At 42.7% G+C, this 26,895-nt stretch overlaps 1 protein-coding gene across 3 annotated transcripts; it reads left to right on the top strand.

Moving 5' to 3' along the window:
• Positions 1–61: 61 nt before the first annotated feature.
• tmem63c (transmembrane protein 63C) lies at positions 62–25,699 on the top strand. Of its 3 annotated transcripts, none has more exons than XM_069714904.1 (23): positions 62–131; positions 9,468–9,693; positions 12,367–12,446; positions 14,051–14,138; positions 15,089–15,126; positions 15,862–16,004; positions 16,869–16,920; positions 17,033–17,141; positions 17,620–17,693; positions 17,855–17,935; positions 18,018–18,138; positions 18,345–18,478; positions 18,657–18,779; positions 20,408–20,561; positions 20,655–20,761; positions 21,336–21,422; positions 21,559–21,624; positions 21,724–21,886; positions 21,972–22,077; positions 23,016–23,183; positions 24,063–24,175; positions 24,308–24,382; positions 25,200–25,699. In XM_069714904.1, the coding sequence occupies exons 2-23, from the start codon at positions 9,484–9,486 to the stop codon at positions 25,428–25,430; spliced, it is 2,523 nt and encodes an 840-aa protein (XP_069571005.1). In that variant the 5' UTR covers positions 62–131; positions 9,468–9,483; the 3' UTR covers positions 25,431–25,699. The 3 variants fall into 3 exon arrangements, with proteins under 3 accessions (XP_069571005.1, XP_069571006.1, XP_069571007.1); XM_069714905.1 differs by lacking the exon at positions 62–131 and adding an exon at positions 6,837–7,105; XM_069714906.1 differs by lacking the exon at positions 62–131 and adding an exon at positions 6,837–7,143.
• The last annotated feature ends 1,196 nt before the right edge of the window (positions 25,700–26,895 follow it).

Genomic DNA, 26,895 nt, shown 5'->3' with positions numbered 1-26,895 from the left:
TGTTGAATTGTCAGACGGCCCCTGAGAAGGTGGGAGTTTCTCTTGTTTCTTGGTGTTGCAGAAGATGAAAAAAAGCCCAGCAGCATCTCCAGCACCAGCGGACGCCAGCGATCATCAGGAAGCTTTGGAAGGTGAGCGATGCGCATTTGAAAACCGTGCGTCCGTTCGCTGATCTGAACGAGGACTGGAGGGGGTTTATTTGCGCTATTTATGGCGCAATCGTTTTCATCAAGTTAAAGAGCTGGATGGAGGTGGGTGAGCAGACTGTTAGGAGTGCTGCAGCAAGCGACGGAACGTAGGGTCGCCAATAATTGTCTGATTGGAGAGAAGAGCATATTTTTTCTTCTAATATAACGATATCAAAATGTAGTAAACGTTTAAAAGTTCATGGTGCGGTGTTGTTGTGGTCGGTGAGGACGAGCGGATGTTTCTGGCAACGTGTCAGACCATTACACCCAAACCAGGTGCATCGTTTCCTCTCACTCCAACACCTTTTGCTGCCCGTGGAGTCGCTTTTGTGGTAAACCTTGTGATTCCCATTAACTGTAATTTGGGGCTCCCGTTTATCAGATGAGAAACCTTTGAGGCTTCCGTTCATGCTGTGAGCACACTACCTTCTCCCCTGGTGGAGCATGCTGTTGTTCAGTCTGGACTCTGTTGGATTCACACACATTCAGACACAAAGCCTTCACTGGTCAACTGAGCAAGTTGTTCGACCTGTTGCTTATTCTATTGCATATTCAGAAGGTTTTTTAACACTGCCTTAAAAAAAATTAAATATATATATATATTTCAGACGTTATTCTTGAGGTAATCTGAGGTCAGAGCTGTTTTATGGTAAGTGAATATACCCTTCATTGTCTGAATTGTTATCCAGTTGAAAATGTGTAGATCTGGGTTTTGTTTTTTTCTGTCTTTGCTGCCTTGTACTTTGAATGGAAAGAGAGACTGGATGAATTCACAACTCCTGCTATTTGCATCCCACTATGATGAAGGGAGGTGGCTTCAAAAGCCCCAGATTTATTATGGACTTTTGGCATTTCAGTGGGTCACTAAGAGTATGTCATATCATACTGAGAGCTTGAAAAATGCCTTTTTTTTTAGTCGGGAGGGGAATTTCGATTTTACTAAGGATGCTGAGTCATCTAATACAACTCTATACACAGCTCACCACATCAGATAACAGCAGAGAAATGACATGATGGTTATTAATGTTGTTCATTAATCAGAGAGGATCTCTATCCTGCAGGCTCCCATTTAAGCATTTTCTCTAAATAGAGATGTTACACATGTCAGACATGCGTTTCAGCAAAAATCCTGAGTTACTATAACTCACTCTTTGGAGAACACAAACCCCTGCAGGTCTGGAAGGTTACTTTGGAAAAGCCAAGAATCCAGTATCACCGCAGAATCCTTTAATAAAGGGAGAGATTATAACTTTTTACTTCAGCCTTTTATACAAACAGGTGGAAAACGTTTGATAAGTCCCATTTCTACATTATCTAATGCATACCTGGTTGACAAAAACATTTACGAAGTTTACCTTCATTAAATGTGTTAAATCAAAAGATTTCCGTGGGCTATCACTTTAATATTTGATCTGACACTGCAAAAAGGAAGCGTGCACAACACACTGGTCATCTTCAAGTATCACACAAGCATTAATATTTCAGGCGACTCGAGGCTGAGATTGAAAGAAGAGCTTGCAGTAGTGAGATGGATGTGGTGCACTTGTGCAGCAGTCAACAGCTGCTGAATCGAGCTGACAATATTGAGCAGGCACGTTCGAGAAAGTACTGAACAAACTTAAGCCTCTGTCCATTACGTGAGGCTGCTGTATGTGTTTGCTTGTTTCCTTCCGTTTGTTTCTGCACCTCGACCAGGTGGACGGCTTCAGCTGCACAGAATGATTAAACGGTGAACACGGTGGAGCTGATGCATCGAGAGCCTTTGTAGCTTTTGGAGTTACCACTTTTGATAAAAGCGCAAAACTTGGAAATAATCTGCTCTCTTTAACTTGGAAATACTGAAAGCACAGAATAGTGTCCATTGAGTTTTAAGCGCTATTGATATAAAAAATAAAAAAAACTACCAACAATCTTTTATATGTAGAATTCAGTGAATTAAATATCAAACCAATCAATGTCTTTGATATAAAAATGTTATAAAAATCCAAATCCAAACGATGTGGCTGACGGCCTGGTGCACCCAGAGATATCCAGGTGACGGCTGATATACAACACATACCCTTTGTGTTTATTTTCATCCAGTTTCATTGTGTGTCATGTCTTCTGTCCAACCCTGCTAGAGCTGGATGTATCGTTGTGTTGCCTTGAGTGCAGTAATGAATGGGGGTTACACTTGAGTCCAGACTTACAGTAGGATCTGAGAGGACAGCTGGCACACACGTCTCTGTAGCACCACACAGGCATCGTCCTGTGGGCTATTTCCCTTGTTCCCTCTGGTAGAGGTGATGATGATGATGATGATGACGATGATGATGGTGGGGGTGCAGGTATATGTGTGTCTGTCATGCGTTCATGACTGCAGCCTGTATAAGATGTATTTCTGCGAGTCATCTCTCCAGCCACATGTCTCGGGCTGCTGTGTATAAATAAAAATGTCAGAAAACACTTTGGTTGAAACCTCTTGACAGAGAACCGAACACAAACAGAATATCAGTACAAAACGCGGCCGATGATGCCCTGGTTAGCTGTGAAACCTCCATTTATATTCCACCTGTCATCTCACAACAACAGTTACGTACCATCGGCTCGGCTTTGTTCTTTTTATGTCTTTGGCGGAAAGTCGGCTCCCTGCTATTTCAGATTCAAGCTGTGAATTTTCTTGCTATCCCGCGGGGGTCCATCACAGGGATGCCGACGCATGCGGCATTGTCACTGGAGTATCGTAGAACAGACTCTCACGAAGACCACCCTGTCAGAGGCGTACCGTACCACGTCAGGAGAAGTGTGAGTGTCGTGTTTTGCCTTGTTTCAGTGTGAAAAGTACACGCAAGATGAAGATGTAGGTCATGTGACAAAGTGCAAAAGTGCCTTACCAGGTTTTGTTTACAATGTGTTTTTTCATTCCGAGTAGAATGGCCGGTGCTTTGGCCTGATAAGAGGTTGAAAAAAGGTTGTTGTTTCATAAAGAAGTAAAAATGCTGAATAGCTTGGATACGGTACAAAGAGAAAGACCGCGAGAAGAGTGTGTATTGCTGCCATCTCTACTTCTCATTAGGCTTTATTTGATCAAATGCCTGATTGACAGTGCGCCCGCACCCTGAGATGCGATGTTTAGGGAGTGCATGTTACTTAAATGTTTGATTAAATGACGATTTAAATGCTTGCGGAGAGAAAAAGATGCATCTGTTTGGATGAGCAGTGTTTTGGCCGATCATTTGGACTCGGACAGTTTTCTCGCAGGCTCATTTTTAGGATTGACTCCAGCAGGTTTTGCAGAGTAAGAAGCTGGAGGTGGAATCTTCCAGAATCTCTGCGGCATGCAAAGAAAACGCAGATCACGCTGTTTTCTGTGGTCTGGTCCAGTTCACTGTCATCCAGCATACATGTTCGACTTCAGCATCGTTGATGCCAGATGGGTCCTAATGAGGAATCGGCCAGTCCACACAGCAGCAGCAGGGCAGACACGCAGAGCTCCCCTGGGCGCCTACTGAGCATGTGCAGCCAGACAGGAAGCAGGTGCTAGATTTGTTGAGCACTGAGCGCGCGTGCAGTCATCACTCCAGTCATGCTACGGCTCATGCAGCCGTCAGAAAGAGGCTGGCTAGGGGAGATGCTGCGTTAGCTGTGCGCTCCGAGCGGACACACCTCAGTGATCTGTGCTTGAGTGTGGAATGATGGAGAGCGAGTTGTGAAGAGAGCGCAGCCCCCCTCCCTTCACCTAAACCGAGCAGGTGGTGAGCAGATTGTGCCAGAACCTCCGCCCCGTTCTCCCCCTCAGGCTGAGTCTGATTAGGGTTGCCCATCCACACGTCCAACACCACCCTCCAACCGAAGCCGTCGCAGCAGAGGCCCGTAGCTCCTGTTGAGCCGAGAATAAGATGCGGTCACACATGGCATCCCCAAATAAACGACAGATCAGATGAAACACGTGAGAGCAGAAAGGTTTTTCCGTCAGTCCACTACTTTGCTTCAGACTGATATATCAAGAATTGAATTTGGTGCAGAAGCTCCGACAGTGTTTCCTCATTACTCTCGTGATCCTCAGAAGTATTGACATTCCCTTCAGCCTCAGTTGTACTGTTTAGTGCTAATCAGCTCATGTTAACATGCTGACACACTAAACTAAAATGGAGAACATTATCTGTGAGCATGTCAGCACTGTCCCTGTGAGCATGTGAGCATGCTGATGTATTTAGCTCAAAGCACCACTAAGTGTAGCCTCACAGAGCATCATCATACCACTGTGCACAAAACCACATCTATTCGTTTTTCCAGTTTCCCCTCCATATTGAGATCAGATGAAATGAAACCAGGCCTTCTCATCCAACACCAGTAACCCACCTGACTATGTTGTTGTGGCTCAGTGGGAAGAGTCCCGACAGCCAGGTTCCCAGAATAGTGGATGTTTTAACAGCAGCATAATGATGCTCAGGGTTTTAGAATGAGATGTTCGACAATCATGTATATGTTTAATATTAAGGTGTCCAGACGCTTCTTACCAGAGTGAGAGGTATCATAGTAAATGTGACTGAATGAGGGCATAGAGAAGTCTCATTACACCCCTCGCGTGATTTTGCCAATGCTCTCTCAACACCGGCTTCGATACCACATTATCAACCATTATTCAGCCTTTTGTGCATGTGGATTATTGGAGGGTTTACCCGGGAACTGCAAGAAATGGAAGAGGCATTTTAAAACCTCTCCACAATATTTAAATAAGACTCAACTATAGGTTTTGACTATTCCAAAAAAAAAAACATTTGCTAGTGTTTGCTTACAGTGGAATGATTGATTTCAGATGATTTGGAGATGTTTTAACTCCCAAGCCACACCAATAGGCATTCACAACCTTTTACTAAAGTCCTTGGAGTTCTTTAGATCTTGGCATTACTTCAACAGCAAAGAGAATAACAGGCTTCGGATGTCAGAGGTTTAAATAAGACAGGTTCCACCCATCATTTATAGTAGTAGGTAGTTCAAAAGATTAACACCAAATCTGGAACTGCTGGCTCTTAGTCTATGGATTTGAAAGTGTGATTAATGCATGGGTCCGATCTGAAGTGAGGTAAAAGGAGAGCTTCCACACTGAGTCCTCTCATGTCACTGGAGTTTTATTGCCTTGTTAACAGTCAATTAAAATGCACTGTTTTTACGGGATAGTTTAAAAGAATTTTTTTATTTCAATACGCATTTTATCACTTTGAGATTATGATGCAGAACACATACATATTGTACCAGCTCAGAGCTTTAGACATGAAGCAGATGACAAGGCAAACATCAAACCTGGGGTGTCTCAAGCAGAGCGAGCAATCTTTGCCAACACAAACAGGACAGTTGGGGAAAAGTGCATATTTAACAAGGTTGCAGGCAGTGCAGTAAAAAAAAAAACACGCTCTGAAGTCATGATTCTTTTATTTATGGTGATTGCGAAATGTCCTTGAGGTTAGTCTTTTATTTGTCAGTGACTGGCAGTTGATTAGGTGCAGAGGTTTGGAAGTCAACAGAAGTTCACATTTTATTTATGGTTCGTTTCTCGAGCAAAACATGGCCATCTCTCTCTCAGTCCCTCAGGCAGGTAATGAATCTGGATCCAACTAAAAGTATAACGAAGGGAGAGAAAGCTCGACCAGGGCTCTCCACCGACTGCTTTATGGAAGCTATTAGACTTTGGTGCAGCTGGGAATTAGAATCCAACCCCTTTAAAACATGTTTAAATGTAAAGATACTGTATTTCCTGTCATGGATGTTTTATATGATAGCAGCTTCTCATTTCAACATGGCAAATCAGTTGTAAGAAGATCTGATAAAAATGATTTAAAGGATAGTAAAAGCTATAGAGGATTCCAACACTTGGTTTAAATCTTGGCCTTAATGTTTTTCATTCTATCTCCACAATGTGTTTACTCAAGGCAGCAGCATGGCTCTAAGGATGGCGGTGTTGGTCCATCACTTTGGGCTAGTCTGAAATATCTCAACTGTTTTGGATTGTCATTGAATTCATGGTCTTACAAAGGACACTGCATGTCCTTCCCCTGCTCTTTTCTCCACATTTCCTGTCTGTGCTCAACTTAACTTTTAATATCAATCCATCATATGAACAAGACATACAGAGAGATCGAAATATTGTTTCTCACAGTCCCATGATGTGCAAAATACAAAGATAAAACTCCTATCTAATAAAATGCCAAACAATGATCTTTAATGTATGTTAGTAGAGAAGGACGATAAATCTTGATTGACTAAAAGTCTAATTGTTGTGTCTGTATCAGCCCCCCCCCCCCCCACACACACACACACACACACACCTCAGCTGTTTTTTCTGGTGCAATGAGCAGATTAGCTGACCTGAGCTAGCTTCTTTTTTTTTTTTTTTTTTTTTTTTTTTTTTTGTCGTCTTCACAGTTTGCCATTTTTTCTGCATCTGAGTCAAACTCAGGTGTATTTTATCACCAGCTCGCGGCTGCTGTCCTGACTTCAGCATCTGTGATCTTAATAGTTTAACCCAGCACAGAGGAGAGATTTCACTCATTCTGCCAGCGGGAGGCACAGCGCTGCTCCACAAGCCAAACACTAGTTTGTAATCTGCTGCGCTGATTTGGAAGCTCGGATTCAGAGAGAGGGGAGAAATGAGCAGAGGCAAAGGATTAGAAAGACTCCGGATTTGCAGAGTTGAATAAATTGGAGGAGAAATGGATACTTTGGGATCAGTATGAGCGTGTTTGAGTGTTTTCATACATGAGGGATTAGACGGGAAGAGAAATAACCATGGAGTCTCACCAGTAAACTGCTGAGTCATGCTGTGACGTTTGTCCAAATGTTGTGTGAAACCACACCACAGTCAGCCTGCATCCTTCAGCATCCTGCCCGGTCCTGGAGGTGGAGGAGAAGTGCTTCTCTGTTAGACGGCAGCGTATAACGTAAGTGGCTGGTCTGATGCAGGAAGAGGAAAAGCTCAGTGAGTCAATGACGGTCTGTTTAAGCTTCTGCATGTCAAATGTTGTCACGGCTCCGTGGGTTTCCAGTTTCCAGCGAGCTGGTTGTGTTTCTCTTCCGTAATCGGGCATCGTTTCTGTTTGGTTGAGCTCCTGTTGCTTCATGTCACAGATCACACAGCTGCTCTTTGTTTTGTTTGCTACCATCAAAATAATGAATATAAAAATAGGCACTTTCTTACTGCAGCTTTGGAGGCATTTTGACATGTTGACTGATATCATTTACAAAAAATAAATAAAACAGGCAAATCCTGCAATCAAGAACTATAATGTTATCATAAACAAAGCATGTTAAAGAAACTATTTAGACTGAGTGCTTTGGTTGATTTGCTGCTCAATTGATCCCACAACTTCAAAACCACTTTGTTTGTGAATATATTTCCCAATGAAAACTTTTGACAACATTATCATCTTAAATTTATCATCTAATTTCATTAAATTAAAGAGAATTCAGGGACCTAAATGCCACCAATTCTTTGTTATACTTTGTGTGACCGACTATTCAATATGCAGGAGCCTCTGTTTTATTTGATTTGTCAGAGAACAACGTGTTCTCTCTTTGTGCTGTAAAGTTTTAGCAGGAAAATAGCCCTTTGGTACATATCGATGGCTTAAGCTCATTATTGGCAAAGAGAGGAAACATTGATGGTACATCGGCTTCTGTGGAAACGCCGCTCCGCAGGCGAGCTGAGAGTGTGTCTGTAATGGATTCGCTTTGTGATCCATCCTCAGGGAATCTCCTGTCGTCTCCATAGAGAGGCTCAGACGTTGTGTATCTGACAGTATCTGAATATTGACTGCAAACTATACAGTTTCACAACGGGAACTGAGAAAGAGACTAGAGCAGTCCCGGAAGAGCTGCTTAAAGATTACTGGGTCGTATTTTTGTGCTTGTGCTCTTCACTAGACCTCTCGGAGTGTGATGTATGGCGGTCCAGCAGCATGGCCATTGATCAGCTCCCCTCCTACATCAGATATCCTGCTGTGGCTTCTGTTGCCCAGCAAGTGCTGTTTGGTAAATGCTTTGCCTAACTGTGATGGAGCTTCTCGGGAAGTGACATCATTGGCGCAGTGATAAATCACACCGAGGTTGAGTTTAGTCTCGTGTGCCAATTTGGAGGCCCTTAGCTTTCTTGCGCTGGACAGCAGAGGACTGGGATGCAGTTTTGGCTGCCGTCTACTGCTGCGGATCAAATGGCTTATTTACTACGGAGCGTGCCGTTCTGTCAAAGTAACAACAGCCCTGATATTGTGAAATCAAATTTTTCCCATGAAATCTGATAATTGGTGTTTATTAGTCATGAAATTGCAGTATCGATGCAGAGCTTTGTCAGCACTCTGTTGTTGCTCCATTTCCTCCGCCTGTTTATTCAGCGAGGAGTGTACACAAGCCGAGCAGCTGAGTCGGGACTGTATTGATTGAAAGAGAGCATAGTGTGTGCTGCTGGAGGACAGATGGCTCAGGCCTCCGTTCGGTGGTCAGTGTTGTATCCTGTGCATGCGACACAGACGGAGGGAAATACACAGACAGTGGCAACAACTGCCCGTCCACTGCAATCTGTTCAAACCTGAAGTCAAGTATGTTTTCATTCTTGTACTGTTAAATGTGCTTGTCAGCATCTTTTTTTTTTTTTTTTTTTTTAAAGATGTTGCAGTTTTCCTGTCATCCAATCAGTTTGTCTTTTACATACAGCATATTTCGTTGTCCAATAGACGGACAGAGAATAAGTGCTGCTTATGGACCAGGATGTTTGTTAGACTGAGTGTCTGATAAAAACAAGTCACAGTTTCCCCACTTATTGCTAACGCCCCATCTGTAATCAGTGTCTCCATTTAAAATGCACAAACATTGTAATTTGTTGTGTCTGTGAAGAGGCTTGTGCAGGCTGAGTGGATATTTAAAAGATGGCCCCCCACAACAACAGACTTTAAACCAATTTAAGTGAGGTCTTATAACTTTCACGGAAAAAAATAGATTTTTCTCACAAAATGAAAAGGTTAATGAGCATCTTCTTCTTTTAATGCCACTTCCTTACTTGAAGCTTATGTTGGTTGCTAGAATTTAGCATTATCTCAAATGAATGTTGTATTCAATTTTTAGCAAAAGTTGAGTTTATATGTCAACAATAATATTACAGACATAGTAATTTGTTTTGTCATTAACCCAAATATGACTGCACAACACATCAGAGCCACTTGTGGATCCTGAGAGCTTCAACACTTGTGTTTTAAAGCTGATAAAAAATGCCCCAGAGACCTCGGTTGACCTGTCTGTGTTTTCCTTCAGATATGGTCCAGTGCTGATGGCGCAGTCTGAGCTGTTTGTGACGAGAGCGCCCCCTGTGGAGGCGAGGCCCCTGGAGCTGGATGTTCTGGGCTTCCTGGAGCCATTTGGGGAGGAAAACAACACGGCCGAGAGATGCTACAGCTCGCACTCCCGCAGCAGCGTCCTCCAGGGTCTGCCGTTTGGTGGGGTGCCCACCGTGCTTCTCATCAACGTGGTGCTCTGGATGGTGCGGACACACACACACACGCGCACACACACACACACACACACACACACACACACACACACACACACAAACAAACAATATAGACTGCTCACACAATCCGCTCTAGAAAAGTCATGTTGAACTGTCTTTTTGACATTTTCATGCTGCCCCACTTTCTATTTCTACTTATGTCTTGATTAACTGTTGGGTCTGTAGAAAGCCTGCGTTGGTGGATCCAAAACTAAAAAGGTTCCAGAAGATATTGAGTTTATTATCATCAAGAACAAGGATGAACAGAAAATCCTCGAGCTGTAGTTAGAAGCACATTTACATTTAATGTCCATCGTTTTCCACTCCAAATCACCTGTTCCCGTTCTTTGTGTCGTGCTGCAGCTTTAGGTCCTTGACAACAAGGTCTCTGTATACCCAAAGCTGCCGACACTGTTAAGATATTGTGACGAGCCCTAACACAAACAGACAACAAGAGGTGATGCATGGTCTGAGGGCTATTTCTGTAAAAATGGAGTATCTAATAGATGTCCTGTCTCAAACAATTTGCTCCCTTCGTGATGATAATGAAGCAGAACAGCAGCAACGGGAGTGTTGGACATCAAGCAGGAATGTGTGAAATCAATTCAGACATTCTGGTTTTGGAAACATGTCAACACACAAACATCTTCATGTCTATAATTATTTCCAACGGCCTTCCTCTGACTTGTACATTTGTAACCTAAACCCTCACTACCACAACACCTATACATGATTATAAACAGTAAACTCTAAATTCTAATGTGTGATTTAACCTTTACTGTTAAACTGCACTCAATCCTACAACTCTAATGTGCTGTAGATCTTAAGACTTTGCATTATAAGATTCTTGCGTAATTATGATGATGATGCAGAAAGGTTAAATCTGTAATCCACATCTAAATGAAAAGACAAAACAAATCAAAAGCTAAAAGGTATTTTATTACAGGGACAACAACACAGACACTGTTTGTGGTTAAAGACTCAAAATGATTTTTCATCTGTGAGCAAACATACTCAACAAATGTGTGGAAAAAATACTGTTGCAAATGTCACATACAGTCCTGTGGAGGCAAAGTCGCCTCACAGAAAGAGACTGCAGACCCTCATCCACCATCCACCGTCTGTGCAGAGCTTTCATGTCCTCAAATCCACAGGTTTCCTCCATACAAAACATTATATTGCATTTGTACTGCACGTTACAACCAGTCCAGTTAGTTAATTGGACATTCTTAAAATCTAGTAGGTGTGAATGGGGGTATAAGTGGTTCAAGCAATTTTATTTTTAAAATTTTCTGTAGGAAAAGTCTCCAAAAATTATCCCAGACTTTAAATTGAGCTATTGCCTTGCAAAACACTGGAACATTTTATTTGTCTACTCCTAATTTGGGCTTTTAGATCTCATAATTATGTACAAGAACACTACAAATACAAACACATTATGTGCATGTCGTAGATGTCAAGTTAAATCTGCATGCTGTAACTTTCCTTTCACACAGTACAATACAGTGTGGACACTATTTACAAACAAAGATCCATTTTTTCCCCAGATAATAATGGGCCTCCATTTTCAGTTGTCAACTACCTCAGTTCCGCTGTCAGACCTCGTCAAGTTTGAACTCTGCACTGATATCGTTCTCGATCCGCCACCTCCGCGTTTTAATTGGCTCATTTTAACGCCGCCTGGTTGTCAAGCCAACACACAGGGCTGAGCGCTGTCTCCTAATGACAAGCATGAGTCAAAGCGCGCTTCCCCCCAGGTGACGGGAGCACGCCTCTGCATCAATTCCATCATCATACAGAATAAATCATCTGTGGGACTTGAGGAGAGCGTGCCCACGCATCAAGACAGAATAGAATAAAACAACAGGGAGGGGAGGAGTTGGACACCAAGAAAACAGAGATGATGGAGAGATTTTTACAAAAAGGGAGTCTAAGCCTTGACTGCTAATGTGAGCGCAGGCTCGTTATTCATCCGCAGGCCTCAGTCAAGTTGTCCTGATTGTCTATGCATGGCTTTAGATCACTAAAAAAGGAATCAGTCAACATTTATGGGAGCTTTCTTTCTATTAGCACGGCTGTCATCCCCACCCACAGAACCAAATGTCTTCTGAAACTCCAGTGATGTAATGATTTAATGCTGCAATTAAAATCAAACATTCATCAGCACTTTTACTCAGTTTGCATTAGTCAACATTAATCCGTCACGGTGCAGTTATCCTTTGAGATATTTTACCAGGGTTATTTAACATAAATCAACAACACTGTATGATTAAATAGGGGTCTTTGTCCCTCATTGTGATGTTCAGTTTGGACTCCATTTGTGGCTAAGTGCGGGCTACTCAGATTTATTCCTGCTTTTGACCACACTGCGTTGTCATTACTGCACAGCATGTGTTCATGTGTGCATGCTGACCTGTCTGTGGTAGTTTCCAAGACAACCACGTACCAGACGTACTACATGAAGAAGATAGCTCATTAATGCTGCTGCATTTTCCATCAATTGTTTGTGGACCATTTATGAGAATTTGGAGTCAGGCCTCGGCTTTATAATCAAGCAGTGTGGAGATATTTCACTCGGAGAGGATGAGCACAGCGAGTGTGCGAGATTGTGTAAATCCGATTCCCAGAAGCTCTGAAATCATGTTCTTGTTGTGTGTGTTACAGTTTTTACTGCTCGTCTTTTCTTGCCTGAGGAAGGCTGCCTGGGACTACGGCCGCCTGGCTCTGCTGATGGAGAATGACAGGTAAATCCCTCACTCCCTGTCTCACACACACACACACACACACACACACACACACACACACACACACACACACACACACACACACACACACACACACACACACACACACACACACACACACACACAAAAACAATCATCTGCACTTCCTGGTTTGTAAGCCATGTCAACATTTAAGATGGAGTAATAATCATCAGGGAACTGAGTCCTGGTGCTGCAGCGCCCTCTGCTGAGTGTAAATGATGCTGCAAATTACTGCGAGGAACTTCTGTTCAGCTTTCTTTAAATACCAATCATCTTCATTGGAATGATACTTGCAACACTGTCTATGATCGCTTTAATCATATTCTATATATGTTAATAAAGTCCAACTCCACGGTGTTAACACAGACCTGACCTACACGTTGCAGTTCACAGTGGTTTCGGTGGAAAGATCTCTTCACTCTGTTCAGTCCAGGGCTTTTTGTTAGGTTTGTTTTAGTTTTCAGAAAACATCCAGACAATGTTCAACAGCAGGAGAAAACAGAGAAAAGCAGCACATTTTTTTAATTTTTGAAAGCCAGGAGCCAGACATTGTTTGGCATTTCCCTTGATAAATAACGTAATGGACACGGCTACAAAGCTGGTTCTATTATATATACAGAATTTCTTCTTTTTTTTTTTTTTTTTTTTTTTACTGTCGACAAGTTTTATTAAAAGCCAACAATGCATGTGTCTGTCTTTTAGTACTTTATGACTTCTCTATGCTGCCTGTAGCACTCAGCCTCAAGTCAACTGGTTATCACTGAAGTTTTAAAAATATCTTACAAATTGTTCGTGTCCAAGGGTTTTTGTGTGGCTGAATAATTTTCTAAAACAACTAGGCACTGTAGTTTGTAGTGTACTTCATTAAAATACAATAAATAATGTATCTGTTGGGACTATTTCCAGCTGTAGAGTAACACACATTTGACGCTAATAAGCATTTACAGCAACTGGATGTAAGAATAAGCTTTAGCTAGTGGACACTAATTCTTGGTAGGATGATTCATTTATTGTTTTGGTCTTTCCATGTGATTTGTTGACAGAAGAAACACAATACAGCCAGATTTATCCTTTAAAGATGTCAAGAAAAGTCCATTTGTTGTGGATCGACGGGTATTTTGAATACCTTTTTAAATGAGTCCAGGTAAATGCAACAGTCTTCATGACTCTGCAGCAGTTTTCTTCTGCTCGACCTGAGTCTCCTCTCCAGGGGAGTGCAGGCTTGGTTAGTGCCGCCTGACCGATGGCGGCTCCATAGCACTCGAGGGCAAGCAGCATCTGTGCGTTTTGCCAAGCGGTCTTCTCTCATAGTAATTCAATTATGCTGCTTAATTTGACACACTGTTGAACTGTCAGTGGTATAGCCCACAGAGAAATATCCACAAACTCAATCACCGCACTTGCTTCATTAGATTGGACCACGCTGTATGTATTTTATGCCCTTTATGTGCACATGGATGGATTTCAGCACTGCACTGTGACGGCAGCAGTTACATTATGCCTTCATGTATTAATAAGGTCACGTCAGGCCAAAATCAATGTGATGATCGTATTTCTTTCCATGTGCTATCTTCCTAATTCAGTCTCACATCCCTGTTTTATGGAGAACCAAGTGAGAAAGAGAAGTCTCCCTCTGAATCTAGCCCCTCCGACTCTGAGACCAAGGACATGGTGAGTTTTGAGTTACAGAGTGTTTCATCATTTCTTAGAGACACAGACGAATCTCTTCATAGCATTTTCAGCTCAATCAAAGGTACCATTCAGCTTCTCTGAACAAAACACGTTTTATGTAACGGAGATTTTAAACACATAACTCATAAAGCAAAGCATATTCATTATTATTGTTATTGACAAATATATCTACCAACTGTGTAATGTGAAAGGAGCCACAAGGGGTGTCATTGTTTTGGCTGTTTTTTCATAACTGGACCTGCTCGTCCAAACGCTGCTCTACAGTGCCACTAGTGGTTGAAATCGCCACCGGGTGGCTTTAATCACTATAATAGTGTAATGAGGGTAAAGAAGCACTGTGTTTGAGGAGGATGGCAGATTCCAGTCATCTGCAAAAGCCTCATTTATAAGAAACGCTATCATTACCAATAGCAATGATGTTAGACAGTCTGCTAGTCTTCCTGATCATGTTCTCGTTTACTTCTAGTAATTAGACCGCAGTGTCACTTTGGATTTGCCGGCGATATACCGATGTCTAAAAATGCTGCATGCTGAGCTTTTATAATAAAGTCCAGTTGTCTAAGAGGGCACTGCGTCAACTGTTGTAAGAAGGAAAGTTTGGATCATGACTCAGCTGGACTGTCTGTGACTCCATGACACCTATGTGATAGACTGAGGTCACTCCCTGCATGTTTATAACAGTGTAAGTCAAAGAGTCAGACTGGAGTCATCGGCCTGTGCCTACACAGAGCTGAGGCTGCAGTAAAGTGATTACAGCTCCAGGCTAGACCTATTAAATCTCCATCTCTGTGTCATTGTGCAGGCCTTATTACTATGCAAATAGTGGATGCATACAAGGACCCAGATGTGGTGTGCAGACTTGATTACATATGTCATATATCTTTAATAACCTATGCACGGGCTGTTTTATGATTCTGCTCTTCCTCCAGGGCTTCTGCTCGTGGCTTTCATCTCTTTTCCATATGAAGTAAGCAAACACAAACCCTTTGTAATTATTATAGTCTTCTCTCCTCTGAGCTTCCATTATTTCATTGGCTGTCTGTCTTCAAAGCTGATGTCACCATCAAATGTAAAGTCTTGTGCGATATCTCATTTAGCTGCAAAAACAAACCCATCTGGGCCTGTGCGACTGCTGGTGCCGTGGTTGCCCGTTGAATATTTGCACTTGCTCGAGTCTGACTGCATACAACCGATTTAGACCTGTAAAAAAGCCATTGCCAGGGTATCCATGGTTTCCATAGTATTATGGTGGACTTTGGGTGCTCCCGTTTTTAGCTCCCGTACTAGCAGCTCACCCTGGGATCCCAGGAAAAGCAGAAACCCACCCTGCGAGTTCTCAATGTGTGGGCTGCCATTGGACCAACATGCACTTCTTTTCTTCATGTTTTTTTATTTTTTTTTTTGTTCTATTTTATAACACTGGGTTTCCTGAACTTCCTGCCTGGTAACCACAGTTTCTGACCCCAAAGCAGTGGCGCCCATGTTTTCCTCATGATGAGATAGAAGCTGCTGGCCCATTTGTCCAAGCTGCATTCATACGCTAGATTAAGATCGCACTGCTTTGATTATAATTACATCAGCATGTGTTCATTTTTTCATCACATCTCAATTCGTAGCATCTCTCTTTGTGTCGTGTTGTTGAGGGGGTTTAGGATATCTGGCATTAAGGGATTCTGATTTCCCCCTCCTTCTGTTTCTGCAGGGATGAGGAGATCCGTAGTAAATGTGGCATCGACGCCGTCACATACCTGTCCTTCCAGCGCCACATCATCCTGCTCATGATGGTGGTTTCCCTGCTGTCTTTGGCCGTAATCCTGCCGGTCAACTTTTCCGGGAACCTCCTGGGTATTTTAGTCCTCACGTGATGGTCTAGCTAGCAGACTGAAAAGTCAAGGGATCTCCTTTAAACCTCAGGAGACATACATGGGGCACCTTGCAGGGAGAGAGAGGGAGGGAAGGAGGCCAGGCCACACACACACAATCACACACACGGTTAAATGCACAGAAATTTGAGCTTTAAGCTAAATGTGGTAAAGTGGAATTAAACCAATTAACTCAAACGGTAATTTTAACGGGGGGGGGGGGGGCAACCACCCAGTATGCTCAAAAGTTGCACTTCATCTCATGGGAGTTGCTAGCATACCAGTGGCAAGTCATCAAGTACTTCTCCAAGTCAGATTGTAGGAATAGAAAGTGGTTCATTTCCTCCTACCGTATACATGTAGGTGTCAGGGGTGGAGTGGTGCACAAAACCAGCTGCTAAATAGCAGCAGAAATGCCTTTTGGCAGTTGTGTGCTTATTTAGTTGGAAGTGTTGAGAAAGAGATTCCACAACTGTATGAAGGCATCGGCCATTATGGGGTCTACGAGGACCTGGGCTGTCCACAGAAACTTTATTACTGCTGGTTGTCATCGTATAGAGCAATGTGTCACCCTAGTCATTAAAAAAGAAACCACACCCACTGCCATGGCAACAGCAAACAAAAGGTTCCCAAATTACACCAGCACCGTAGGCATGACCGTGATGTTTTGAGTTTTGTGTAAAATTCATTGAGATATTTCATTAAATTGGATGGAAAACATTTTCTCTGAATAGTGACATTGCTTCATTTCTGCCTTCACCCTCCAGGCAAAAGAGGAGAAGTTTCCCTGAAGTCATTACAGAAATTTAAATGTCTTGGTCTCTGTCATTTTTCATTATTTCTACAGGAGACAGTCCTGAAAACTTTGGAAGGACAACGCTGGCTAATGTTAGCGCAAAGTAAGTCTTAACACAGTGCAGGCATGACATCAAATCTCATGAAACATCTCAGAACCGTGAAAAAAAAAACTGGATTATCTATAATTGTTGTATTTGTTTATGTGCCTCGAAGGGACAGCTTTCTGTGGCTGCACAGCATCTTTGCTCTGGTTTACTTCATCATCACATCGCTGTGTATGGCTCACCACTCGATACGGCTGGAGTACAGGGAAGATGAGAAGGTCTGTTATCACCATGTCATGTTTAACCATCAAAGCCTGGCCATTTTCTCCACAGCAAAAATATCCATCTTATCAAGTCATGATCTAGATTTTTCTGAACTAAAAGGTTAATTTTAGATTTATTTATTTTTTTGCAGCTCACATCCTGCAAATCAAAAACTCTTTTTTTTTTTTTTTATTTTATTTTTTTTATGGACATGGTCTGCATTCATGCTATCAGATCTGGAGGCTGTAGGTAGAGCAGAGCTTTGATGTAAATGATGTAATAATAAGACTATGTCAGTATTGCAAGTATTTTGATCGTAAACTAAAGAACTGGACAGAGTAAAATGTTTCATGAAAAGTTAATGAATGTGACTGCACTTCACCCTGTGAATGCTAATATGAAATTTCCTGGCAAATTTTATGACAGTCCATCCATTAGTTGTTGAGACATTTCTCTCTGTAATAAAGATGGTGGTTGCGTTGTGTGTTACAGGTAGCCAGGACACTGATGATTACCTCCATACCCAGAGAGATCTCTGACCCCGGACTCATCACCAAACACTTCCAGTACACATGTTTTCTTCTCTAAGTCAAGTTAAATCTTACACTTATGTTTAACTATGATTATAAGGCAGTGCTGACGGGGTTTTTTTGTTGTTTTTTTTTTTTTATCTCATCCACATCTCTATAGATTTATTATAATTAACTTATTTTTCTCCATTCACTAGCGAGGCCTACCCCAGCTGCACCGTCACTGACATCCGTTTCTGCTTCGATGTCCACAAACTCATGAGGCTGGACCTGGAGAGGTACCGAAACATTTACAGATTGGAGCGGCACCGTTTGTGACCTTTTGGGCTTTTGTCTAAGGAGGCTGTGTTTTTTTTTCAGGCGCAAGGCAATGAAAGGCAGGCTGTATTTCGCTACAAAGTCCCAAAAGGAGGGGAAGATCATGATCAAGACCCATCCGTGTGCTCAGATATTCTGCTGCGACATATGTGGCTTTGAAAAGGTACGTGTTTACCATGATTACTGAAATTATTACGTGACTTTCTCTGTAGAGGAGTTGCACTGCACAGAAAGGTTTGCACCACTGGATGGCACTGCAATGCAAAAGTAGCGACGCTGTAATGATTTGCAAGGGTAAATCTGGGGAAAAAAAACTGTCTTGAGAGGGAAAGATGAGGTGAGCAAAGTGTGCGCTAACTTTTTCTGCAGGTGGATGCAGAACAGTACTACGGCGAGTTAGAAGAGAAGCGGACAGACGAGTTCAACGCTGAGAAGAACCGCATTTCCATGAAGAGGTTGGGCATCGCCTTTGTGACTTTCCGTGATGAGAGGATGACTGCTGTGTGAGTAAACAACAGCATGCCACTGAGATTTCTGCTTGCCAGGTCCTCTCATCATATAAACGCTGTCACAGCAGGTAGGGACCACAAAATCCATGGTGTGACATACTGGGAGAGCAGCCGTGCTGAGTGCTGGTGCATAATTCCCCCGCAGCGCTTCACATCTCATTTTGTCTTCCAGCATCGTGAAGGACTACGGTCGTGTGCACTGTCGTCGCAGACCCCAACAGTCCAGCATCACCACGGTGGTGCAGTCGCACAAGTGGGACGTCGGCTACGCACCTGCTCCCAGCGACATTATCTGGTGAGTACCGGTAAGATTACTGGAGCTCACAGTGGTGTTTTTTTTAACAGCACCACTTAAAGTTCAGGGATCCTTATATACTTCTTACATTTTCACTACGTTATCCCTGAATCAGTCAATTGGACTTCATTTGTACAGCAGCTTTCATGTACATACCATGTAACACAAAGTGATTAACAATAAAAACTATACCCAACCTACACACACACACACACACACACACACACACACACACACACACACACACACACACACACACACACACCCCTTTAACTACTGACAACTACTGAAACCAATTAAAGTGTATAAATAAATAGATACAGTCAAAATAAATCAATAACACATAATTATGAGTTAAATAAAATACTAAAATAATACAACAAGAAGTGAAACCAACTGAAATGTAAAATTAGACAAATAAAATACTTAAATTAGATTAGATTTTAAATTAAATATGAAGAGATCTACAAATAAGTAAAACCAGATGAAACATATAAATAGAGAGACAATTGAATAACTAAATAAAATAATAAAAAATGAGGTTCAGTTAAAGGCCAGACTAAAAAAAAAATACATCCTGAATTTGCTTTTAAAAACTTCAACACTTTCTGTGTCAACATTTTCCACAGTGAAAACACTGAAAGACTTACCCTGTTCATGTGACCTGTCCCAGCATGCACTGGGTACACTTGTTCATGTGACCTGTCCCAGCATGCACTGGGTACACCTGTTCACACTCACATTCACACCTACTATACAAGAAATATATTAACCTAACCTGCAAGTCTTCTGACTGTGGGAGGAAACCAGAGCACCCAGAGGAAACCCACACAGACACAGATTTCCAGCATCATATTCAATCTTGCCTGACTTGTGCATAATTCAGACACATTTCCCTGTAATTAAGTCTGACATTTTAGGTATCTTTGGAAACCTCTGGATCCAGACTAGACTTGAGACCAAAGTTTTGCGGGCTATGATAATGCTTGTCCGTGCAACATCACAGTGTTATCATGGCCCTCAAGACTCTATTTATTTAGAAATGAGGTTTGCATTATGCAAATGAGCCGCATCGTGGCTATACTATTCCTTTTAAGACACTTCAGATGTATCACAGTGTTGATGCTTGTGTGCCGCAGATCTCAAACACCATCTAAAGCTCATTCACTATCTGCGATGGGATTAGCTACAGTACATGTTTCTTATCTTGGAAAGCAAATGCAGCAGTCCCAGTGAGATTATGCAACAAATGAGTGATGCATATGTATGGAAGATTAACCAAAGAGATGGTAGCGCTCACTGTTGTGCTCCACGCCTGATTGGCTGCAGGGTGTTTGTGTCTCTGTATAAATGTGTTTTTGCTCTAACTGGACTACTGGAGCAGTCGAAGGCTGCGAAGTTGAGCTGGGACTTTTGTTCCTTCATTAAAACGAAGCGCTGAAGTGTGCTGTTCCCAACCTGCTCGGTGGAAACACACTCAGCCCTTCTCTTAGAGGAGACGCCTGAGCTGACTATTCCAGGCGTATGTCAATACATAAAGTACATGCATGGCAGGGAGAGGAGTGTGTTAACCGTTCTGTCCATCCTGCTGGATGTGAACTGAGGCTCGTTATTTTTCCCATCGCCAGGGAAAACCTGTCGGTGTGCGGCTCTCGGTGGTGGCTCCGCTGCGTCCTCCTCAACATCCTCCTCTTCTTGCTGCTCTTCTTCCTCACCACTCCCGCCATCATCGTCAACACCATGGACAAGTTCAACGTCACCAGGCCTGTGGAGAGTCTGCGGGTCAGTTTCAGAGACCTTTCAACTTTGTGCCTTCCAGGCTTCCTTTTGACCATCTCCAGTTTTAATAATTGACCTTTTTGCTGTCCAACACAGAGCCCAATCATTACCCAGTTCCTCCCAACCCTGCTGCTGTGGGCGTTTTCGGTGCTCCTGCCCTTCATCGTCTATTACTCCGCCTTCTTTGAGTCCCACTGGACCAGGTACTCGAAAACCACTCTCCTGGGAAATGGAAATTCTGGTGCTTTGCTTCTTCAAATGGACCCTCCGTGTGTAGCTGCTTGTCTTCCTCTCAACTCTCAGCATTTTTTTTAAAATTTCAATTATTTTTATTTTCGTTCACCCTCTTGCTCTTTTTACTCTCTCCCTCCTTCTCTCTGTCACTCTCGCTGCACTGTTATTCTGGGCAGGTTGTCATAGAGATGTCCATGTGCGCTAGTCACCATGCGCCGTGACTAGCAGGAGGAGGAGCAGAACAACTGTGCATTAGGAAACAACCTCACGCAGCACCTATAAGCACCTTATCTTTACATAACCACCCCCACAAACGTGTTGTGCAGGCGTGATGTGCGAAGGACCGAATGCAAATCAACTGTTTACTGGAGTGAAAAGTGTAGTTCGTGCTAATGGACCCAACAGTCCTGTAAATGTAGTCAGCTGATTTTACATCCCAGAACTTTATAATGTTGGAGGAAATTGTTTGGATATGTTTTGTAACTAAATCTGCATTGTATAACCATGTTTTTATGGTCCCTTATTATTCATTTAATGTCTCAGATCTGGCGAGAACCAAGTGACGATGCACAAGTGTTTTTTTCTGCTGGTCTTCATGGCCATCATCCTGCCCTCACTTGGTCTGTCCAGGTACACCTACAGATGCAAAACACGCTTATAACGTCTGGTTTTATGTACGTTTTAATGCCCTTCTTTTGTTTTAGGCACTTTTTCAATGTAAATATTTTTTTAAATATGTCCTTTTTATTCCTTATTCACACTGTAGTCTTGATCTTTTCTTCACTTGGCTCTTTGATGTCAACTTCCTGGATGACAAGGAGATCAAATTCCAGTAAGATTATTCTTTTTGTCTGAAGATAATGCACCAAGAACAAACTGAATCACAAGAAGGCCTTTCAGGAGCAGCCAAACGCTCTTCTTTGTCTTGCAGGTGTGTGTTTCTTCCCGACAACGGTGCATTTTTTGTAAACTACGTGATTACATCCAGTCTGATCGGAACGTCTATGGAGCTGCTCCGTATCCCGGCACTGACGGTGTACGCCCTCCGCCTCTGCTTCGCAAAGTCCCAGGCTGAGCGGATTCATGTCAAACGGGTTAGTAGAGCCTCAGTGCTTATCTCGGCATTTTAATGTGAGGTTTGATTTGAAGCTGAAACAATGTTTGTGTTATTGTCTGCAGAGTCAGGCTTATGAGTTCCAGTTTGGCCTGGAATACGCCTGGACCATGTGTATCTTTGCTGTCAGTATGACCTACAGCATCACATGTCCCATCATTACACCCTTCGGTGAGCGACATGCAATTACCTTCTTGTGTCATCATCTACTTTGTCTTCTATTCCTCTTTTCTCTGCTGTCTGCATCCCGTCACATTCCCTCTTACTCGTGTATGTGTGTGTGCCGTCTCTCATACTGTAACCTCACTCTCCTCAACTGCCTGCCAGTCCGATGCAGACTGTGTGAATTTGCTGCTGTAGTCCCAGACACCCAGACACAGTGAGTTGCGAGCCAGACGCCCACTCTGCTCCTGTCTCTGCCCAAGCTCACCAAGCCTCTATTTACTTCAACGTCAGTCCGAACGGGCCCCTTTCATACACCGAACCCGGCTCCTCTGTGCGATTTACCTGTGTTGTGTGCTGCAGGTTGGCATTTTAGTCACACAAACATTTTTCTGTGGCAGTGCTGAGGCAAACAGCCTCATTGGTTTAGTTAAACACTATTTGAGAGGAACCACAAAGGGCCAACACGGGTTTCATTCAAAGTTGATAGTTTTAAGACGTGTTTCTTGCTCCCTCTAAAATAAATCTGTTCACGTGGTAGCCATGTCACAATAATGTTACTGCACAATGATCATTGCATTGAGCCACAGATTTATTAAGTGTTTGAGGCCCCAAGGCCTAATTTGTGGTTGTCGATGGAAGTTTTTTCAGACAGAACAGTGTAAAATATCAGATTGGTGTTAAAGGAGAGTTTTCTGTCTTTCTGCCTAAAACAATGACTGTCCTGCCCCCATTTTCCAAAGAATACTAAAGTGTTTTAGATGTGCGGCCTCCTGCTGTTATCTTTTTACTTTTCCACTGCACTTTTTTTTTACCCCACCATCCTCGGTGAGTTTTTCAAACCGTGGACATGATGTCCACCATGATGGATATTCAGATGAGGCTTCATCCCTTTTTCATGCTGAAGATACTGATCAGTGTATGTTTGCTTTACTGTGTCTGTCTAGGTCTGCTCTATGTGATCCTGAAGCACATGGTGGACCGCTACAACATCTACTATGCATACGTTCCCACCAAACTCAGCCAGCAGATCCACAGAGCAGCGATCAGCCAGGTCATCGTGGCTCCCATCCTCTGCATGTTCTGGCTGCTCTTCTTCTCTGTGCTCAGATTAGGTACTTTAACAATGACAAATATATCCTGTCAAAGTTTCCATAACTACCATTGCATTAATTAAATTAATTTGGATTTATACAGCATCTGCCCTCCCGTTCTATTTTTGGGAAGACTAGGACTATTAGCCTGTATTCTCCTGGGATAGTAGGACACGCGGACATTTTTAAAGATATCATGGAGTTGGTAATTAAAGGCTTTTTATGTCAGGAGAAGGATTTTAAATCAACTTGAGGCTTTTAAGAGAGTTATTGCGATGTCCTGATAATAAGAAGTTACCACAGTCCAGTCTAGAAGTAATAAATACAGAGACTATTTTTTTTCAGAATCACTCTGAGACAGGATGTTCCTATTTTGGCAATATTGCACAATTGAAAGAAGGCAGAAGGACATATCCTGATCAAATATAGCTCCATGGTACCTCACTGTACTGCCTCAGGCCAAGACATCCAGAGTAACTACAGTATATGGTTAGATAGTAAGTTTCTAAAGGGTTAGAATTTAAAAGTATAAAATTTGAGGCCTTTCAGGCCTTTTTGTCCTCAAAGTATGTTTGAAGTTTGATTTGTTTTGTCTTGCTTTATGAATAAATATAGCTGAGTGTCATCTGCATAGCAATGGAAATTTATGCAGTGTTCCCTAATAATGTTGCCTTAGACGAGCATGTACAACGTGAAGAGTATCGGACCGAGCACAGAACCCTGTGGAACTCCACAGCTAACTCTTGTGTGCGTGGAAGAGTCATTGTTGACATGAACTGAAAACTATCTGACATGTTAATTTGAACCAACTCAATGTCATACCTTTAACCCCGATGACACGTTCTGGTCTCTGTAATAATAGAAATACTGTAATTCATATGTTTCTGCTTACTGTCACAGGTCCAGTGCATCCCATCACTCTCTTCACCTCCGTGTCCCTGATCTCCTCTATTGCCTGTTACCTCTTCCGCTTGTGCCTTAGGAAGCAACCAGACAAGTCGACAAGCTACCAGGTCAGCTCCTCTTAAAACCCACCGGGATCAAGTTCAGCTGGAGATGCACCAATACTGAATAAACTGCATGTATTTCAGGGTCATAACTACTTTTCTCCATTGGTCACTTTCTTTTTTTCATTTGTTTTTCAGATGTGTGATCAGCCAGCAGAGGGGACGTTCGCTGATGCAGACAGGAGTACTGTAACATCCACCACTGCCTCCAGTGTACCGTACCACATTTGTTTTCTCACCCAGTACACCTCAAAAACATATTCTAATAGATTATATTGTTATTTTTGTTTTCTAAAAATCCCCTAGTAGTTTTTTTTAACATGTGCTGAAGATTTCACAAAGCATGCAAAATTTCTGAATGCATGTTTCCTACCTTTTTGGCCACTACAACTGTCAAGAGACTCGAAAGTTGACAGATGGCCCAGTTTTATTTGTGTCGGCCATATCAGTAGTTCAATGAGTTTTCCAGGATGCGGTGTTTTAAAGTGTTTAAGTGCTGATGGGAAAACTCTGACATCTGAGATTTGAGAGTCAGCTGCTAAACAGTGATGCAGTTGTGAGTGATGGTATCAGAGAATCCACTCCAGAAAACAAGCTCTTTGCTGTTTGGCCACGTCTCGGTTGAGCTTCGAAGCCCACTATTGTACTTTTTACTCATCTACGTTTATCTAACAGCCCTTAATTAGTTGTTACATTACATATGATCCTTTAAAGTATTTGCTATAAATGATCCAACCGAACAAACGGCCAGTGTGATTCCTCGAAGCATAAAAATGATATAATCACCATGTTGTAATGTTTCTTCAGATGAGCATTCAGAATGATTGATTGTTGTGATCTTAACTTGGTGCAAAGATGTTATGTTGCACTGACTGCATACAACACAATAATAGTGATTATATGCAAATGTATGGATATTTAAGTGTAGGCTGGGAAACAAAACCCTTCTTTCATCTCATACACTCCCCATGAATTAAGTGATTTACTGCGTGACACAGCCATAAACTATATGCTGATCTGCCTCCCTCAGCTGTTTGTGGCATCCGTGCTGCTGGAGCCAGAGCTGGCTTTGACTCCGATGCCCTCCCCAGCCCACCACAGCTATGGCGCCATGGCAAGCTCCCAGAGTTCAAGCCACGGCCCAGTGGAGGAAGAGGAGGGCGAGGAAGAACACGCCCAGACCCGTGAGACTGAGCTCCAAGACCCCCCAGACCGGTACTGCTCCAGCCCCCTCATGGACAGCCCCGTGGGCTACCAGTAACACCAAATCCCCCAAACTGATTTCCACGTGTCCTTCGGCTTGGGAACACAAAACGCTAAATGCCGCAATGCTGCGTTTTTACCACTGACCTCAGACTCCAACTTGGCTGCCTCAGACCCTGAGAGAAGACTGGGCTTGTTAGAAAGGATAAAGGACCTGGAGAGGAAAGGAGCTCGATAGCGCAGGAGCTGAATCCATGTAAACACAATAAAAAAAAAGAAAAAAGAAAGAAAGCAGTTTACCAAAACTTCTTCTGAACCTGTCTCTTAGACACGAACATCAGTCTCAACAGAAGATAACTTCAAGCTAAATGTACAGATTTTTTGAAGTTCAACGATTGGATGCACCATGACGGAGATTCTGTCTTCTTCTATGGTTTCATTTGCAAATTAAAAAGGTTAAATGTAATGAGGATGACTGGGGTGGAATTGCCTTCGGCTTGCTGTCAGAGATTCTCTGTCCATGCCGTGCCACTTGGACATGAGCGGAGGTGAAAGTTCCCATCGGAGTGGGCGGTGTGAGCAGGCTTGCCCCGACAGACTGACAGAGTGGTCTGGGCACGGGTGATATCTGGTTCCTCCGCGGCAGAGCTCGGCGAGGCTGAGGGTGAGGGCAGCTAGTTGTGAAGCCATCTGCAGTGAGAGAGCAGACAGACGGAGAGGAACGAATGTAACTCAGAGATGTACTGTAATATATGTACACTCTCTCTGCGGAGGCACAAGAGGCTCGACTGAACCTGTAACTGCTACAGTGTCAGTTTAGGGCTGCCACTGGATTTTTGCTACATTCATTTTGGTGTCTTCGATATTGTGCTTTGGGTCGGGGTGGTGGTGGTGGGGGTGGTGGTGGTGGTGGTGATGGAGGGTGGGGGGGGGGGCAGCACTGAACATTGGTCAAGGATTTGTAGAGCTGTCCCATCTTAATCAGAATATTAACCAATTATGCTATTTTGACCATGTACATGATCCAACTGGATTTTTGTTTATTTATTTGACATTTTTGGATCAACTTTAATTCAGCTTCTTGCACTGAGTTTCAATGAGAAGATTGATAAAGAGCCTGTTAGCTTAGCTTAGCCCAGAGACTGGACACGAAGAGGAAAGGGCTCGACCGGAGGCAGGGACGGGACGGTTTCCTGGTTTGCTAATTATGTGAATTATTGAGACTAACTACACTAAAGCCATTATATTTACATAGTTTACCTGTGAAACTTTTTAATCATTTATTCTTATTAGTTTCAGTGTTGGTTAAATATTTCTGTGCTAAAATTTAAGTTTTGTTATACTGCAAATCCAAACAGTAAAATGAAAGCACCACCATACTGTATCACAACTCAATCAGCTGCATCAACCTCTTCTGTCTGACACTCCGCTGCATGTCGACTACGTCGTATAAATGAGATCAGCATTTATATCCTCATCCAAGTTTTAATGTGTGCTAAACTCATCGATGTACATTCAGTCTG

The sequence above is a fragment of the Brachyistius frenatus genome, unplaced genomic scaffold (assembly GCF_029030835.1).
Source record: "Brachyistius frenatus isolate BFR_SWC_R1_liver_20210118 unplaced genomic scaffold, ASM2903083v1 Contig_136, whole genome shotgun sequence".
Classification (NCBI taxonomy): Eukaryota; Metazoa; Chordata; class Actinopteri; family Embiotocidae; genus Brachyistius; species Brachyistius frenatus.
This window is presented reverse-complemented; position numbering and strand designations above follow the sequence as displayed.

Coding starts and splice junctions, on each gene's coding strand:
- tmem63c (XM_069714904.1), top strand. CDS start 9,484: ATGGCGCAGTCTGAGCTGTTTGTGACGAGAGCGCCCCCTGTGGAGGCG. Junction 9,694..12,366: donor TCAACGTGGTGCTCTGGATG/GTGCGGACACAC, acceptor TGTGTGTTACAG/TTTTTACTGCTCGTCTTTTC. Junction 16,921..17,032: donor CTGGCTAATGTTAGCGCAAA/GTAAGTCTTAAC, acceptor TGTGCCTCGAAG/GGACAGCTTTCTGTGGCTGC.